This window comes from Perca flavescens, chromosome 1 (genome assembly GCF_004354835.1).
Source record: "Perca flavescens isolate YP-PL-M2 chromosome 1, PFLA_1.0, whole genome shotgun sequence".
Classification (NCBI taxonomy): Eukaryota; Metazoa; Chordata; class Actinopteri; order Perciformes; family Percidae; genus Perca; species Perca flavescens.
In genome coordinates, this window is record NC_041331.1 from 19,290,085 (window position 1) to 19,310,327 (window position 20,243).

At 41.7% G+C, this 20,243-nt stretch overlaps 1 protein-coding gene across 1 annotated transcript in view; it reads right to left on the reverse strand.

Moving 5' to 3' along the window:
• Nucleotides 1–15,953, reverse strand: part of LOC114555152 (protocadherin-17) — a 61,379-nt gene extending 45,426 nt beyond the window's left edge. The window contains exons 1-2 of the mRNA XM_028577332.1: nt 15,271–15,953; nt 11,658–14,451 (exon numbers count right to left, since the gene is read on the reverse strand). Coding sequence (XP_028433133.1) covers nt 11,658–14,153 — 2,496 coding nt within the window. The 5' untranslated portion in view covers nt 14,154–14,451; nt 15,271–15,953. The remainder of the gene's footprint in view (nt 1–11,657; nt 14,452–15,270) is intronic.
• Between the last annotated feature and the right edge of the window lie 4,290 nt (nt 15,954–20,243).

Consider the following 20,243-nt stretch of genomic DNA (forward strand, 5'->3'; position numbering starts at 1 on the left):
ACATTTCTGCCCCCCACGGTATCAGAAATAGGGCTGCATTGTTAGAGTGCATGTCAGAGAATAGCGCAGTCTCTCGGCAGAAAAAGGGAGAAAGGGAAAAGAGACGCTGTCCGGATGATAAGCCAGTTGAGATTGTGTGTGTACATCCTGGAGAACTGTAAGTCGTATAACTTATGTTGTCAGTTCATTCATGCCTGGTCTTGCAAATTTAAATTAAGTTAACTGGTGATTTTCGTTGTTTGTGTTCTTCACCTGCTAGATAAATTCAGACCTGCCCCCACTGTTAAAAAAAAATCCTAAAGGAAACACTGAATGATAATAATGGACACAATGTTGAATGAAAACAATTCTTATTTATTTTCTTAAAAATGTAAGTATTCAAGTAAAAACAATTCAAAGACATAAAATACTAATACTATACTAATACTAATTAAACTAGTGTAGGAACATTGAACTCTGAGTAAACATTCAGTTGTACACCTCTGCTGTAATGTAAATTGTGCAGCATACAAGCAAGATGAAATCATAATAAGGGCTCTGTTCTGTAACATATTGCCCACAACCATGTCCTTATTGGAAGCAGTCCTGGAGCTGGGATAGGGCAGTGTCCGGCCAGGTTTTGATAGTCCTTCTACTTGGCTGTATAGTCCTTCTGACTAGGGCTGTCCCAAACGAACAAAGGATTATTTTTTCAATTAGTCGACTAATCTAACAATTCATTTTTCGATTAATCTAATGATTCATTTTTCAATTAGTGATTATTTTCCCATTGCTCAATTATCAAAAATTTACACAAAACTAATTTCAATAATGCTCAAATCTCTATTTATTGAAATTGTTTAACACTGCACTGTTCAAGTAAAATGAATTTGTAGTGCAACCTGAAGCCAGATGTAGGCTATCAATCCAACCACAAAATAAAGTCACTTTCAGGAGGAATACAAAAATAAAAACTTAAAGTAAACAGAGCATGTGCAAAAAGAGTAGCCTGTATTTGCTTTTTTAACAGTAGGTAAAATAATGAATAAGCTCTTGTTTAACATCCAAGTTCTTCTCCCTTTAATTTAACTTTAATTATTTGTATCTCTAGGCTTGTTAAGCACTGTAGGGAGGAGAAGTTGGACAGTTTTTTTGTCTCGTTCAAGTGATTGGCACATCTGGGTGAGGGCGTCGGATATGTGTTAGCATGTTAGATGTATTTCCACTCACATACCCAACAACTGCTGAACAACCACGACACACAGTCCTTGTCCTTATCCACCACTCCCTTGCCTGTAGCCTACTACTGGAACTGACCCGAGGACCCAAGTTTTCAAGGCGGGGACGGCACCAGGCGGGAGGGCATGACACAGGACCTGACAAAAAACTGCATGTAGGCAGAGAGCTTGGCTAGCTTCAGAGCTAAGGCGGGACCACAGATAGGTGTCCCTAGAACCCGCGTATCTAACAGTAGTTCCGCATTACATTAGTTCCGCATTACATTAAATTAATTTGCATGCAAGTTTTATTTATATATTTTATTTAGTGACGCATCAACGCAAATTATTTTTTTATTTAATTATAAAGTAGTGACGACGACGAATCGTCCCAGCCCTACTTCTGACCAGGATTTATGCTGGGATCAGGAATAGTTGGATGTGATCTGACTGGCCCAGGTGAGGGAGAGGCGCAGTTCTGTATGCTTTCTTGATGTTATGGTGCGTTCTTTTTGTCCACTGAAGTCGATCTACGAGTCATTTTTCGGAGTTACAAACCGGAAGTTGCAAAAAGAACGCCCCCGAGGTTGTTTATACGACTTGTCAAGTCGTCTGAACTTAGAGGACCCTGAGTTTGTTTCTCGTTTTTCGATACGGATGTGACGTCACACTCGAGCTACTAGTCGCAATTACAAGACAAAAAGAACACACCATTAGAGTATGCATGGTTCTTCCCTCTAGTAGCACTATCTACATGCTGGAAAATGCTGGGGAGTACAGACTTTAAGGACGCCTTGTTAAAGTCCCCTGCTATAATATGTGTCCCCTCTGGGTGATCGCGCTGCAGTTTGTTCACTATGGTTAGCAGTGAGCCAAACTTGTGCTAACGTCAGCATCGGGGGCTATGTAGACGGCAGTGTGATGTTTTTGTGGTAAATAAAATGGCCTGTATATTACCGACAGGGCTCCAGGTCAGGTGAGCCGTGCTGGACAACGAGCCTGCGGTTGGTACTCCATTCATTCTGCACAAAAATGCAGTCCTTCGCCTCTGGTCTTGCCAGAGTTATGTTCTCATCCTGCCGGTAGCTAGATCGGCGTGCTAGATGTGGACAACAACCCACGCAGCGCCCGTTCTGGCTATGTCCTCCGGGATGTTATGAGCCGCCTGGAAGGCTCTCGTAACGGCTGTGTTGTATCGTAGTCCTATATTGATTAGTTCAGTGTGGCTGTACCGACAGGAGAGCTAGTAGCCGCTGCACAATCACGCGCCACCATCTTTGTTAACATTAGTGAATGTGTTGCATTCCAATGCGTGTTTTGAAGTGTTTTTTTCTAAGTAATTTAAATACTCGATAATGTCAATTTGCACATCGTTAACACAACAATGACGATATTATCGTAGACGATATATATCGCCCACCCCTACTGGTAAGCTGATTTTGTTACCTTCAGACAGAGCCAAGCTGGCTGTTTTCAGCCTGTTTCTTTATGTCTTTATGCTAATCTATGCTAACTGGCTGCTGGCTGTAGCTTCAGATTACTGTATAGAGGGGTGGAGTGTGGTATTGATCTCCTTGTCTAACTCTCAACAAGAAAATAAAATAAAGGTATTTCCTAAATTCATGAAGATGTGTTTTTAAGTTAGATCTACATTTTCACCCTTCAAATGATTTATACAAATAAGAAAGTTTCACTGAATGAAACAATGTGATCTAACAAACTTTGCAAAATGCAAACAAAAATGCATTCACACAAAAATTGAACAAAAGTCTGTATCCTTCAGTGTTTAGAGTATTAGCTAAATGCGTGCTCGTTGTTGTACAGTAAGTCAGCATTCAAAGTTGAATTCTTTAGAAAATCAGAGTGCTTGCAGCCTTGCAATATAAAAAGGGCTAAAAGCGCACCTTTAATACTCTTTCAAACTGATATTATTAAGCCCTCCTATCCAGTATTTGTGTTAAATTTGACTAAAGAAGCAAGCCTTTTATAATTTATTGTTGTTGTTGCGGGTTAACAAGACAGAAGCTGAGGGCTAGTGAACAAAAACATTAAAAGAACATTATTCCATTTGAATGGATGGAGGATGAAAGGAGTTTTAGATATTTCCCCAAAGCCTAAAACAGAGGAAGACGCAAATATATAAACACACAAACCCAGACACACAGAATGCAGGAACACATATGTCTAATGTCAATACATGCACAAGTGCATATACACACACCTGGGTTCTCCCTCTCTGTCTCCACACACACACACACACACACACACACACACACACACACACACACACACACACACACGATTTTTTGTGTTTTTACTTCAATGTGACCTATCTGCTGTATATGTATCAGGTCAGAGGAATCTGAGCAAAGGAGGGGCAGGGAAAAGGAGGAATAGAAGACAGGAAAGATACTGTCCATACACCTGGGTAAAAACTGACAGAAAAGGCTTTAGAATAATGCTCTCTTGTCAAAGTGTTGGACGCCAGTTCCTCCAAGTCTCTTTTAAGTGCATCTATGGTGCATTAAGTATCTGTCAGACCAGCTTTAGCATTAATCAGCTAGCCCACAGAAGAAACAATCACACATAATCTCAAGCTCTAAACCCTGCTGACCTTCTCTTCAAATGCACAGATAAACCCCCCTTCAAACCTCCGTGATCTAAAGACACACACAGGCCCAAGCTCCGGCGCAAGTAATTTCTTCCTCCCCGCTCTCCCTCCCCTGTAGTCTATCCGATTGGTTTATCCCACAGCAGCACCCATGTCTCTACATCGACTCTGCATGTCAACGTGACCTCAAAGAGGACACATTTCAGACAATGTGTGTGGGGAGTGGGGCTGTTTTACCCCATCAATCTGGAAATAGGAGAGGAGAGTAGGAAAGACAGGAGCAAAAGAGAAGATAAGGGCAGAATACACAAGTTCCATTCATCATTTCAGCAGCGTTGAGTGTATGAATAGCAAGATCTGTTCAGCGTTATCATTGAGCCAACGCTTCCATCGTGGTACTTCATTTATTAAGACTGTGCGAAGATCAATACAGCAGACATATACACTCTGTACTGTTGACAAGATAATCTCATCATTATGAATTTGGCTTGGGTCGTCAGTAACATGAGCAATTGCATCGCTTATCTGAGATGACAAGAGCAGAGAGAAAGAAAGGGAATCTGAAAAGGAGGAGAGTCAGAATAAGAGCAGGGGGACGCAAAGAAGAGATTGAGAACTAGTCCATTTTTTTTTTAACTAAACAATGCTCAGAGCAATAGATAACGAAATACTGTATTTTTAGTACCAAACAGAGGAAAAAATCCATAAGAAACGGAGCAATCCAGAAATTGATCTGTATGCTAAAGGCCCTAAAAACATTTCTGTCTAAGACATAAACCCAGTGAGGGGCCAATTGAATACATCTGTGGACTACAATAGAAAAACACGAGACCGGCCAAATATAACATTTTCAATACGCTATTAGCACTCAGCATCGCCACTGCTACCCTGAAGAGAAGACACAGTCAAACGTTTGATGACAAATCTTGTGTGCCCGCTATTTAGTGGGCCTTTTGTGTAGGTAATAACATCTGAGAGTGCCGACTCGTTCGCCTCTGTTGCCACAAACACAAAACAGCCACTGCAAAACACAGTGGCTGTCAATTCCCTTCAGACACACACAGGGCTGTAGACATGGGAGTCAGATTTCAAACTGTGCTACAAATATAAGCAGGAACAGAGGAGACCGTGGGATCTCTCCTATTAGGACCTTCTCAGACACACACACAAACACACAAACATGCAAACATAAACTGGCAAGATTAGATTAGATTTTAACACTAGATTAGATTAGATTGTACACGGTTAACAAAAATACTCCTCAAATTGCAAAGCAAACAGTCGTTTCCAGATTGGGCGACTGTAATGTACTGGGAGAAGAAGCCCGTTTTATAGTGCTTTGTTTTGACATGTAGTTAGGTCAAATTAGTGAAAATGAGATGGTATTCCTGGTATATCCCTCCAATCAATTAATCACATTACTGAAGAAGCTGAAAAAGTGCTGAACTGTAGAAGGCAAGGACAAGGAGAGAGAGATTCAGGGAGAAAGGGATAAATCATTTCTCTTATACTAATGAGATAGAAGGTGAGAACAGATTCCCATAACTCATTCTTTGAGCTGCGTGTTGTTTCTACAGCACATGCCTAGGGGGCACAGTGAAGGAAGATGTGGCAGAAATAAAAGCTCTCTCAGGTTGGACTGGTTCCAAGACACAACAGAGCGAGTTTCACTTTGTTTGACTTTGAAAGTGTTTGATTTACAGCAAGGAGACCCAGCTGCTGGCAATTCAAAGAATACATCGCCATGCCATGTACGCCAATGCAGCCCTCTGTGAGCTGTGCATCTCAGCGCACATTACTGTGAGGTCACTCCTATATATCCACCTATGGCTGCAGCTCCAGCACCCTGCTGCTCAAAATGTTAAGTCTAAAGACCCCAGGAGGGATCCAAGAGCCCTCAGGGGGCAGGCGGTCCCTACAGGGGAGCCCATTTCAATCTGAGGGAACCAGCAAGGCCTGTGCTTCAGAGCACAGCTGGTAGTTTCACAGGTGCATGTGCATGTACATACACACACACATACACATGGCAGCCGAATCTTAGATTCCTCCACTGTGAAAGTTATGTTTTGTTCTCTTGTTTTTGTGACCTCTGTTGAGGCTAGGTTGGCTCCTTGTGCCAGAGATTTTTGAGCACAATTCCAGAAGTACTTAGGAAAATCTACTGGGGGCATGCACAGATTTTTTTTTTGTCACAATCTTCTCTTTCTTCTAGCTTGTATTGGAGGAGTTTAAAATAAAAAGAAAACACCTCGCAGTAAAATGATTGTCAGGTATAAAATGCACATATGCATCTAGTGTGGGCGTCCACTTGAAATGCAACAGAAATATGGAAAGCTTGCAGTATCAGTAGGGTCAAGAACACAAGAGACACTGTCACATGAGAAAATAGCCACAACAAACACAAATGACTGGCAAAATAAAGAAGTCAGGCTCTTGGTAGCCTCGTTAGAACAGAATAGAAAAGTAATTACTAAGTGTGACAGGACTTGATCTGAAACAACTTAAAATGCCAGTTTGTCTATGGAAGCTAAACCAAGCTAAACAATGGCTCTAACTACTCAACAAAATGACATGACAGTAGGTCATCCGGTGTCAGTGAATAAGGCTGATCACCCACTTCCTTTCTATCACAAACACACTCATGTGCACAAAAACTCGAGAGCGAATGTTCACTGACAATCCACAGTCTTATTATCGTGCCCATGTCATCTCCAATAGGCCGCTTCCTATTGAACCAGGCAAATTGGTTTAATGTGTCCGGGCAATCTGGCTATCACGGAGGTCAACTTGTGTTCTCATATCCTGTCTCTTTCTCTGCACTTGGAAAAAAAACAAAATCTCTTTGTTTCCCTGCATTGCCAGGTCGGGCGGCCTGTTAAAATAATGACCTTATGCACTATGCAGCACAGATAAGTGCTATGTCCAAATGAATGCACAACAGCTGCCTGAAAGGTTTTATAATAGCTGACCAATTAGACCAATATAATGTATACATACATACATAATCTATTTATCTACAGTTTGACTCTGCTCAAGTTAGGGTTAGGGTTAGTGGTGGGCATAGTCAAGGGCCTACATATACGTTCAATTATTGAGCAGGGTTACTTGGATTTTTGAGAACTTGTGATAAATAAAACATTCACTTCCACAGCTGCCTCCGATCTCAAACAAATGTTCTGGGTACTCGTAATATGTTTCTGCAAATTATCTATTAATTTGGTAAATCTTCAATCTTCTTGAAGAATCTTCAACCTGCGTCGATTTAAAAAGGTTTTGATGGAACTAGTGGCAAGTTAACACATTGGTGTGTGTTTATCACCTTTTTCTTTCTAAAACTTGAAAATGTCATTACCACAGAGGTGTTGAGAGGACAAGAATCGGCTACATGACTCAGATGATTACTACAGTCATCCCCACTTTTCTCTCATGCTGTCTCAAATTTTGCTAACAGACCCAGGAAAAGTAAATGAATGCTTAAATTCTGCTTGTATCATGTTCACAAATGTGTAGCCAGAGACCTGATGCTTATCGTGACATCTTCCGCTTCCCTCTGATTTGTTAAACATATGATTTATTAATGAAAGAGGATGCAAATATAGCTGCTGTTTTGTGCTGTGCATTACACTTCTGCTAAGGCTTCAAGACATACTGACGCATCTGCACTGAAACAAGCTCCTCTGCAAACTGAAATACCACTAATAGCAGCTAATAAACCAAACATTCAATGACAACAATTATATATTTTGGTTAGATAGAGAGAACATAATTTACTGTTCCCCAAGGCAACATTCTGTGGTCTGACTGCACTTCCTCTCAGTTGTATCTACAATACGAGCTTGGGGAAGATGAAGAAAAATAATACTGCCTATAAATAATTCAGAATTTCAGCATGTAGTGGTATGTACAGTAGCAGAAGGTTTATTTGAGGAAATATGAAGACACACCCCAAGGCGAGACGATCATTTTCTTTTTTCTTGAACTGGCAAACTCAAAACAAATCTGGCCTAGTGGCCCAGAAGAGCTCAACTGGGGGACAAAAGTATATAAATTACAAATGGCTTCTCGAACCTCATTTCTATAAATGACTGTTGAGACTGACTGCATCTAGTTGCTGAGCTGCTCAATCCTGTCAGCAAGTGGGCTTCAGTACATACAGGTTTACCAAACTCATTCCATAGAAAGCTCCAGAGGAAAGCAGTTATCTAAAGATGAAGGGAGAGGGAGAGAAATTAAATAAAGAGTGCTTTTCTATTCATTGCCTCAGTGGCCACTGAAGTGTGGGAGCAATTTCAATACAATATACAGCGGAGGCTTTGATAAGACTTCGGTAGAATCCTTAAAAACAGTCCAAGCCCGGTTACATGTGCATCTGTTTGTGTGTGTGTGTGTGTGTGTGTGTGTGTGTGTGTGTGTGTGTGTGTGTGTGTGTGTGTGTGTGTGTGTGTGTGTGTGTGTGTGTGTGTGTGTGTGTGTGTGTGTGTGTGTGTGTGTGTGTGTGTGTTTCTTGGAGGAAGGGTGTTTCAAGGTTCGGACAAATACAAGATTGTCCCGCTCATAAAAGAGAGGGGCTCTGTCACAGAGCCTGCCAGCTAAAGGCTTAAATCACATGCCTGGAATACACAATGACGCTACACCCACAGACACACACACACACACACACACACACACACACACACACACACACACACACACACACAATCTCACTAAATTATGCAGAGTAAGACCATTCCTGGAAGCACCCATTTTCCACATCTGCTCCAGCTAAATTGTTGGCATGCACATGCTCAACCTAAACAGATCAAAGGAGTGAACGTTGTATCTTCTATATTGTATGTGCTGCTTAAATGATCACCGCCACACCTCTTAACTGCTTTTTTTTTTAGCATTCTTTAAATCCTCTCAATAGGTTTATGGCTGCCAGTCATTTTTAGAATCCATTTAAAGACTTTGGTTTATTATCAATTGCTACAAAAAGTATCTGCCCTGCTTTTCAAATTTATATGCAGAAAGAACTGTGTGCACATTTTACATATTATGATTATTATTGTGATTTTATGATTAGGTGTCTGCTTGGTAAATACAGTGATTGCCATTTAAAACAATTATACCAAAATGTCAGGTAATTCCAGAAAAAAAAAATTCTATATCCTATGTGTTTGTTATGTATTTATGTCTGACATTTTTCATTAGAGCAGCAGGAGCCTCCCTACCAAGTGACAAGTGACAATGTAAAGTCAGCAGACTAAAGCCCCTTTTCTCCTTGACACCCTCATCTCAATGCCACCCCATCTAAAGGCAGAATGTCGCCACCTAAAGGCAGCTTTTACTGCCTTTCAGACTCCCCCTTTGCCTCTGTGCCACCTGCACCTTATTAACATGGATGGTATCCCACCGAGACAGGATTCAGTTTAATTACAGTTTCATGGTGAATCAAATTACTACACTCAAAACTTATCAAAACAAATCAATATGATAAATTATGGGCCATTTGAAAATAATGACACAGGAGTCTTTGAATGTTTGGTAACAATGTTCCCGAAAAGGTGTAAAAAAAGAAAGCTGCAGAGAAACTTCTGAACCAGTCGGCGAGCCACAGCTTGGCACAGCTGCTGAAGCTAAACAGAATGTGGGACAAAATCCTAAAACATATTCAAGACAGAGTGGGAGACGGCTCACTCTTTGGAGCAATTTACTGAAATCCCTTCTTCCTGAGCATTGAGGAATTTTGCAGCAGATTGGTTTTAACCTTGATTCCACACTAAGTAATTCCCTTCAACGCCTTAAGCGGAATTAGGCATCATTACGTATCATCCATCTCCTTATCCCAGGAATTCTCTTTAGAAATGAAATGAATCTCTCCACTGGGCCGGTTGCTGGCACGGTGGTGACAATGATAAGGCCAGCAGAGCTCTGCTGATATGTTCATATTATTCCCTTCTCCCAGCTAGAGACCAAGCCCAGCCTGTCTGCCAGTGCAGCACTATAAAACATCATTAGAGGCCAGCAGCAGGGTTGAGAGAGACTGGGAGTTGCAGGCAGCTACAGTAGCCTCACTAGGTGCAGATGAGGAGAGCAACACTAAGGTGCCCTTGTGAAACCGACTGAGCAGGTGATATGCTCTCCCGTTTTATCTATCTCTTTATTTATTTTTCCTATTTAGCCTGTCCTCCCGGTGCAACTATAGTGACAGATGGGCTGAGAGGCCTTGGGATCGATGGAAGGGGAATTCTGTCTTTGTTTCCTGACATTTTTCCCATAGCCACTCTCCTCCGACTCAGGTTACTTACTGTCCACACAAACGGAGAGAGGAGGCAGAAGCAGGAGAGGAGGGAGAAAAGTGATACGCTTCTGTACAGATTCTGAAGAAACGTAATGCCTCAGGCCATCTCCCTCTACACAGGTTTCTATTGAATAATACAATAGAGCACCCTGCACGCCTGAATTGTCGAGGGGACCCTCTGTAAACAAGACACTAAGGAATGTGTTGTTGTTGCTCATGCGTGTTTTCCCTTTGACAGTCTGAAAGGGGAAAGAAAAGTAAAGATGTGCAACAACCTCACACAGTCTAATTCATCATCACTACATTAGCAGAGAAACAGCCTGCAGAATGGACCAGCAATTATTCTGTCCCTCTGATTAGGAAGCCTTAACGGTCTTTGTGCTGACCCTTGCCCTATGCAGCTGGCTCATAATAGAAGCAAGGCTGAGACAGAGTGGGAACAACAGACAGTGGCCTTCCTCCCTGGTGGGAACACATCACATCTGATCACAGTCAATGTCACATCTACATCTAGTGCAAATAGTGGTATAGAGAGCCTAATGGAGAGACTAATAGTTACAGTCCATCAGGATGTAACTAGAAAGAATGTAATTCTCCAATTGTGCCCAATAGAATAAGGCCATAGGCAGAACATAATAATAACAACAATAATAATAGAACTCATTAAGGACTATTTATTATTTCTATCAAATTATGAGTTTCTTTTATTTGTGAACAATAGGTAAACATCAGAAAAAGGCTTTCCTACAACTGCCCATATCTCCAGTGTTACATACCACTGTCTTAAGCAGGCCTTAATCCTCGTCTGACACGACAGACTTTTAATGAGCTTAAGGCCAAAGACACAGAGAAGTTATCACGTTAGAGGCTTATACACCCAAGTACTCCACCCAAAGACGTATAAAGTAGCTGTGAAAATAAGTACAATCTGATAAGCTCTAGGAATTAAAATCGCTACAATTAACCACATGGAGCTATAGAATTTGATGACTGATATTATGTTAAACAGTGGCTTGAAACAGTGAACACACATCTGTCACTGGTGTAACTTTACTCTAATGATACAACAGTTTTTTTTCTGTGTACAGGTATATTAACATAATATACAATTATGTTTTATGTATTTTCAAAAAGAATTAGTTATCGGATTTGGACTTGCAAATATCTGTGGGATACATAGTATAACATGGAATTGGTCCTCTTTATTCCACGGGAATGAAATGACAGTGATTGAGCGATTAATGAAAGATTTCTACATGTAAACTGATTTCAAAAGCCTGCCGTGACGTATTTCAAGCACAACTGATTTGTGTCGATGTCACTGGTTCTGTTCTATGAGAGCACCAGAATGACGGTTTAATCCTCCTAATGCTCACCCCTCCCTCCCTCCCTTCCTCTCTCTCTCTCTATGCTCTTGGGCCTCTCTGCCTCTGCCCGCCCTTATCTTTTTTTTTCTTTCAATTTACAAAACAAGGGGCCAAATGTTGATATAGGAAATGGGAGCTTCCTGAGGGTTGTGACGTGAAAATGGTGCCATAACAGTGAAGGAGAGGAGTGCAATTTCTCTTACCTGTATGATGGACATGCGGTTAGTAGGTGTGTCTGTAGTGCTGGTGACTGGGCCTGTGAAGCTGCTGTGGCATCCCACGTGGCCTTGGGGCACGCTGAGGTTATTGGCAGTGGGTTTGAGGTACATAACCTCTGACCTTGGTGAGCTGAGTGGCAGGCGTGTCTGGTAGTCAAAGTACATGGGAGAGGTGGCCAAGGAAGGGCTGCTTACCACATTCATCACATTCATGGCATCCCGCTCCTCCACCTCGCTCTGCACCAGCATGATGTCGTTCTTGTTAATCTTCTTCTTCTTGCCTTTTCCCAGCTGAGGGTGCGAGTACTCTGCAATGCGACAATTATAGGTACGGATCTCCTTGTTTTCTTGCTTGCACTTGATTGCTATGGTCACCATGGCAGCCAGAAGCATGATAGATATGATGCTTAGAGTTACAATAAGAGGCAGGGATATGTCCCAGTTCTGAGTGTCCTTCGTGCGTGGCAGTCCATCAGGAGGACGGCCGTTGGAGGCCTTGACGATGAGCCTGGCGGCAGCAGTGAGGGTTGGCTTGCCATGATCCGATACTCGGATGATCAGCTCCACAACGGGGTTCACGTCGTCCCAGAATGGGTGGGCTGTTCGCACCTCCCCAGTCACCGGATCAATCTCAAAGAGGCGCTCCTCATTTCCATCCGAGATCTCATATGTGAGCCTCCCGCTCTCACCATAGTCATTATCCACCGCCCTCACTGTGGTTACAATGTAGCCAACACCAACATTACGTGGCACATGTATCTCAGCCGTGTCGTTTAAGAGCAGGGGCAGAACTATGACAGGGATGTTGTCATTGACATCCAGAACACTGATGCGCACTGTAGCATTGCTCTCTAGGTGTGGAGATCCTGCATCTCTAGCAAGAACCTTAAAGTCAAAATACTTTATTTGCTCATAGTTAAAAGATCTCACAGCATAGATGGCTCCATTAGCAGCGTTCACATTAACATAGGTGTTGACATCACCCCCACTCACATTGGAGTTGATTATGCTGTAGTACACTGTGCCATTCTGGCCAAGGTCTGGGTCATGTGCCAGAACTGAACCTAGGTACTCCCCAGGGATGTTGTTCTCAGGTATTTGAAGAAGGTAAACTGACTTGGTAAAGCGAGGAACATTGTCATTTTCATCCAGAATCTTTACGGTGAATGACTTTGTGGAGTTTAGAGGAGGAATGCCATTGTCTTTGGCCACAATGGTGACATTGAACTCATCCTGCACCTCTCTGTCCAAGGGCCTGTCTGTCACCACAGTATAGAAGTTATCATAGTTCTCCTCAAGTTTAAAAGGGACATTACCCAGCACTCTGCACTGAAGCTGCCCATTCCTTCCCGAGTCCTTGTCTGTGACACGGACGAGAGCAATGACAGTGCCTGGAGGTGCTGCCTCGCTGATCGCTCCCTGTCTCACGGACACAAAGCCTATAGATGGCCAGTTATCATTCCTGTCAAGCACTTTAACAGTGACTTTACAATGGCCTGGGATTGGATTGGGACCTAGATCCTTTGCCTGGACGTCAATCTCAATAACTGGGCTCTCTTCGTAGTCAATTTCTCCCTGAATCTTTATGACCCCTGTTCTGGAATCTATAGAAAAGAGCTCCCGGATTCTCTCTGGGGCATATCCACTAAAAGAATAGACAACTTGTCCATTGTTGCCCTCATCAGGATCAGTGGCGTTTAAATCAATCAGCACTTTACCAGGAGGTGAATTTTCAGGAATTTCCACAACATACGAGGGCTGATCAAAGACAGGGCTGTTATCATTGGAATCAATAACTTTAACATTTATCTGCATGGTACCTGACCTAGGATATTCCCCCCCATCTGTGGCTGACAAAATAAGGGTGTGATGGCTTCGTTCTTCTCGATCCAATGGCCGTTGAATAACTAATTCTGGGAATTTAGTCCCGTCCCCACGGGATTTTACCTCCAAGGAAAAGAGATTGTAGTCATCGCGTGTTATTTGATAGGTTTTCAGGCCGTTCTCCCCTGCATCTGGGTCATGTGCGCTGGTCAGGGGAAAGCGTGTCCCTGGCAATGCATTTTCAGAAATGTCAATATCAATCTGATCCGAAGGGAAAATGGGTGAGTTGTCGTTAATGTCTTGAATATCTATTTTGATCATGCAGATTTCCTTGTCATTGGCAAACACCTCCATGGAGAGCTGGCACTTGGGGTTTCTCTTACACAAGGTTTCCCTGTCGATGCGCTGCTTTGTGTACAGCAGTCCGCTTTGGGGGTCCACATCAATGAGATGCGGAGCGGAGTTCTCCAGCACCCTGAAGTTGGCTTTCTTACCCTGTCCTCCCTGCCCCACTTGTTCGAGTCCGAGTCTAGCATCTTTGGCAATATTCCCAATCACTGTACCCGGACCCTGTTCCTCCGGGACAGAGTAATTCAAGTTTTTCAATGTCAGGGCTTGAGCCCATAAGAGGAGGAAAAAGAAAATAGAAAGATACATCCCCACTCCGTAAAAGCTTCTATAATCTGTCTTGTTTACGCTTCCTTCGACCTGTTGGTATTTTCTTCAAATGTGGCGTTTCTATTATTCAGGATCAAATAAAGAGTTCTGTTCATCATCTGAGGCCTTGGCATTTGTCTTTGTGGATTGTCTTTGCTCTGTCTCTCTCTTCCTCTTCCAGCAATATGTGGTGCTGAACACCTAATTTATATTCAGCGGAGCGCCCAGACTCATCTGAGCAATAATCACGATCCAGTCGCCAAACTGAATAGTCATTGTAAGAGTTCACTCAAACCACCTAAGAAGGAAAACAGAAAAATATATATATTTGTTAATAATGTATATGTGTCAATTAGTCACCCAAATAAAAACAGACTAGGCTACACTAGCCATTCTGCCAGTAAAAATCAGATCCACCGCTGAGCCAAAACTGAAACAAGGCTCATGTGTAATTCATCTCAACAATTATGGGGGAAGCTTGTCAATTAGTTAACCTTGGGAAGACACTCGGCGCAGCCCAGATACACAGGGAAATAATGATTCCCCTTGTAGCGTGTATCATTATAAACAGAATGTAATTTTTAAATCTATCTCTAACATGCAATCCACACCTTGACCTTAGCCTGATGATGGCACATTCGTACATTATAAGAATGCTGACTAAACTGTAGCCTAATAGGCAACTTTAATAATATGGTAACACTGCAGGCATACAGCAGAAGATGGCCTATTGTGGCTATTTGAATAAATGTGTATAAAAATGAGCCTCTTACACACATTAACAAATCCGTATAATCCGGATATTTACAATGAGCCTTATAAAAATTCGGAAATGAGCTGTCAACATCTCAGCGCAGCCGTGTAATTCTCTCCACTGATGCCCTCTGTCTGTGTGCGTCTTTCTCTTTCGTTCTCTCTCTCTCGTTCTCTCTCTCTCTCGCACTCGCACTCGCTCTCTGCTATATTCAACGGTCCTTGGAAGAAGCTGTTGCATCCGCATGCATAGGGATGGTTGTGAAATAATCGTTTGGGAAATGAGTCACAGACAGGGCTTCCAGTGTGGAATTACAGAACAGAAGAGACCTAAAGAACATAAAAAGACAAAACGTAAACTTACCGAAAGAAACCACTGCAATAGTCCCCCCCCAAAAAAAATGATTACTGTAAAAATCTAACAGTCAGTTACAGCAGGGTTCAGGGAGTTTCATCACCTAACCACTTCAGTAGGTACCACCCGTATCCTCTTTCCCTCCTCTGTGCAGAAAGAGAAGCCACAAGCGTCCGCTGCACACGCAGGCTACAGTGCAGCGCAATGGAGGGGGGGGGAGTGCTCCAGAAAAGTATGACTGTAATGTCAATGAGCTGAAGTCCTCTCCGCTGTCTGATTAGGATGCAGCGGCTCGCCTTCTGCCTGCAGTGAGTCACCGTTCTTCAGTAAAGGAAAACTGTTCGGAGAAAACTGTTCGGAGAAATACTCTATGAGGAGATAATAAAACAGACGTGTGGTAAGGTAGATCCAAAGTAGGTATTTAAAAGGTGATCAGTGTTTTCGCCCCCCGTCCGAAACAGCGTTGAGTGACTGATTCCCGTAGTGGCATTTTGTCCTTGTCCGCCGTCCCCGTAAAAGTCCACACAGAGAGACAGCTGCTGCTGAGGAGGTGGTCAGCAACAGCCCCACATTCTGCCACAGGTCTCTCTGTAGCTGACAGAAGAAAGAAAAAAAGGTGATTTTATTTAATATCTACGCACAGTCGTTACTTAGTATTGTCTGCACGTAACACAATCCTAAGCACATAGAACGCTTCCTCTCACTGACTGAAGTCCGGACACCGCATGGTGCATTAAACATTGTCGCTACTCCTCTGGCAGCCAATGAATTTGAAGAGGTGGGAAGAGAAGGAGGGATTCAAACGCCGCTTTGGGTACAGACTACAAATGATTGGTGGCTCGAAGTTCACCGGTGGTGCATCTGTGTTTTTTCAAATATCACACTTCATTGTTGTTTACAATAAAGGAAACGGTGGGGGCCAGGCTGAAGTGAAATGGAAATTTCAGTTAGGTCGTTTATCAAAAACAGACAATAGGATTTGAATTCAGTGGAAATTAATTCATTTGAATGAAATGGATTTAAATGAATTCCACAATAAAACGCTGAGAACCACATCTTAAATGCATTCAGAGCAGAGATACAATGTTTAGTAAAAGAGGAGCACAGATTATATATGCTTGTATTTTTAGATAAAGCTACTACAGTATAATTGTAGTTTAATTTAAGGATTACGATTGGATTGTGAGTGTTTTTAAGAACCACACATCTCTCCAGTTTTCATTGTCATTCTTCATTTAGAGTTTTTGGCATTTTGCAGCCATCTACTTTCGAGACTTGTGTTTGGAATCAAATTTAAAGGTTTCTATTAAACATTACTTCTCTTTACCAGTGCCTGGATACAGTATATATTAAACTGCCCTTTGTTATGGGTGGTAGGTAGTTCTCTAAAGAGAAGAAACATCAAAACTGTCCATTAAAGTTTTTTCTTTGGAAGTAAAGCTGAAATGATTTGGTAATTGCCAGAAAATTACTGATCGATTAAATGATCGATTTTTCAAGCAAAAATACAAAATTGGTGACATTACCCGTTTCTCGCTTCTCAGTGGTGAGGATTTGAAGCTTTTTTTTTATCTTTTGTGAGGTAAATTGAATATATTTGTTTTTCAACGCTTTCTCAGACAAAACAAGGACTATGAAGACGACACCTTAGATTCAAGGAAATCGTAATGTTTTTAAATTTTATAATATAATTATTATTTAGCATTTTATATATATCAAAACTCATTACACATCCATAGAAATGTCAGATTAAAGCCCTGCAGACATTTAGTCGTCTTTTGACTTGACTGTTGTCATAGAGTTGCAGTTTTGTCAGGGTTTAGCCATGCCCTTCATTTGGTATTGCAATTTCAACATGTCAGCTTTGTTCAGAATAATCTTGTAGTCGATCCATGTATAAACATGGGTCTCAACCTCTTTGACTTTCCCACTGACCTTTCACTCTGACAGGAGGGACTGACATTACTGTCAGAACCATTCGTTAGTCAGAAGGCGACCAAAGCTCATTATTAAACAGCAGGTTTGATGTACTAATGTCAAGATGTTGATAATTGATGAAGGTAAATGTCACATCACTGTCTCTATCTGCATACAGTTTGTGTGTGTGGGTGTGTGTGTGTGTGTGTGTGTGTGTGTGTGTGTGCGTGCGTGCGTGCGTGCGTGTGCATGTGTGTGTATGTGTGGATCAGCAGCTTGTGTGGAAAATAATGAGAAAATAATTCAATCTGCTCTTGAATGAAGTTGAATTATCCATTTTCCTCAAGAGCACATTGTTCCCACCACGTTTGTGTTCAAATAATATGTTTGCTACACACTGAGCTTAAACAATGCCTGAAAAACCACCTGCTTTGATGAAATATCACCAGTGCTGCCAGAGATAAACCCAGCCATTAGCAGCTTTCTTCATTAGCCCAATTAAATGGCCCTCAGGAAATTCACTGCCAGAAAGCGTATTTGGAATGGGCTGCTGGTGAACAGCTGCATTAAAACACTATTTCGTAAATTCAATTTCAAACTAATGGCAATGGCCTTTCTTCAGGTGGTAATAAGAGAGAGAAGGCCTCTTCCTGCCTATGCTTTTTAACCCATTTTTTCTTATTCTCTTTTTCTCCCTTTCCTACACTTTCTGATTTCACTTCTTCCCTAAGGCAATACAATGTGTTACACTGTTAGAAGAAATTGAAGACGGACAATGTGGAGTCTGAGTGTGAGCTTTTGTCTACTACTGTACCACTACTGTAAGAAAAGAAAAAAAGAAAGAATCAGAGCTGACTTTTTACACATGGAGAGTTTTTCCAGGAGCAAACTGTCACCTCCTCCACTGTTACTTTTTACCTGCTTGTTGTTTGTCTCCCACATAAATCTTTCCATGTTGCCGTCTGAATCTGTGCCTCTCTTATTCTTTACACTGTTTAACTCTTTTCTGTGTTGGAGGGAGAGGGGCAAGTAGCACCTTATTGTTTACTTCACTTTGCTGTGGTTCAGCAGTAGAAAAAAGCTGGTTTCCACCACAGTTTGAGCAACTCGTTGTCTTTGCCTATGATAGTATAAAAAGCTGAGACAACAGCACTGATGATATTTTTAAATAGAGGTGTCTCTTTCATTCTTCAAAGCCCTCTATATTGTACATTAGTTACAGCAGCCATGTATAATGCAGCCTGACTGCACTAAGCTATTAATATTAATACTCGTTCCTACAGGTGACCCGCATATGACACGCTTTACTGAAAGTTAGTTCAACCTGCATTTGACCCCATAGCTATACTGAATATTATTACAGCATAATCCGTGAGCAGCTAAAAGAGACTGTTGAGGCTGTAATTCCCTACAATTTAATTCCAAACCATAGACCTAAAGTGAACTGCAAAGAATTGCACGTACTTGCTCTCTGTTGCTTATTGGAGTCTCTTTTCTGTTTCTTTACATTCCATTTTACTAGCCCGGGAACCAGACAAAACCAAGTAGGATTCTCTGCGGGTCCATAGTACTACACGACACGCCTACTAAATGACACACTCTCAAAACAGTTGCAGTTGGGTTACGTTAATTCAATCAGGAGAGACTTTGTTGCAGATATGCAAATATTTATTGTACATATGCATAATATGAAATGTACAGAGTCTTTGGAGATTAGACTCCATCGATATAAAAATATTTTTTAAAGGGGTAGAGAAGCCAAGAAATATCCCCCACGATGGAGCCTAGACACGGGATGGTGGAGAAGGAACCCGAAGACCGAACTAAGGAGCTGTCTGTTGGAAGGGGACTCAGGGTGCCATGGTTGACGATGACCAGAGGTGGAAGGGGAAGAGGAGGGTTGCACGTTTGCCAGCTGACAGCAACGAAGAGAAGACATTTAAAGCAGGATGTCATGCTGTGATTGGATCATGAATTTCTTGGCCAATTCTGGTTGGTTTACTGAAAAGTGAACACCTCTAAACAGCTGAATATATTTAGGAAGAGAGAGCGGTGATTGAAGTTATTAGTTAGTATATAGTTATAAGTCTTCCTGAAAGAATTTACGCTGAGCTTCATTAGGCACCAAAACTATATGGTTAGGTTTAGGCAAAAACTACTAAGGCAAAAAAAAATACTTGGTTAGGTTTGGGAAAAGTAGGCTACACAAATACGCATTTGCGAATTAGTCTGACAGTGCTAGGCTAATTTTTTACACTTGTCCGGTAAATAAAGTATGCTTCAAGTTAACTAGTATGTATAAAGTGTTGTCAACATTCATCTAAAGGGAAAAAGTGTGCCTGTTCTAAAAGGCCACACTCAAAAGTAGGGTGAAAAGTCTTCCATAACAGGAAAGGACACCATGGATCTAGAAATGTGCACAAGGGCGCACACTTGCAGACATGCTCTCATCAAAGCCATTCATGGTGTTGCTCTTGATTGTACACAAAAAGTAGTCGTGTAAAGAAAGAAAAAAAGAGAGCCTGAGATACAAGCACTTTGTTTGAGGCACACTGATGCCTTAAATCCTCATGAATGTAATTTAAACCTCAATAATAATGAATAAAAATGGCCATTCCTAATAGAGATGCCTGTTAATTAAAGCTGAATAGTGTCCAAACCACATTTAAACAAACAGGTCAGGAGGACAGTTGGGAAGCCAAGTCAGATGTAAATGCATTGATCCATTCAGTCCGCTTCACTGTGTTGGTCTGAAGAAGGTATAATAGAGGTAAATACTGATGAGCACAGTCACGGTTTACACTTTGAGCCATTAGAATTTAGCTATATGTTTAATATGCAGCCTGTCTTTTTTTTCTTCTCTTTCAGCTCTTTGCTGTCTGCTTTAGCAGTGTCATCAAGCCTTAAGAAAAACAATGGTTGATTCAAAGAGGTTGATAGACAAAATGCTATTCTACATGACATTGTGTCGTTCCGTAAACATGTCTTTATGTTGATTTCTAATTCATCTTTACATGGGCTGCAGGTAATGAATGCTTCTTTTGAGCATATTGGACAGGATGGAT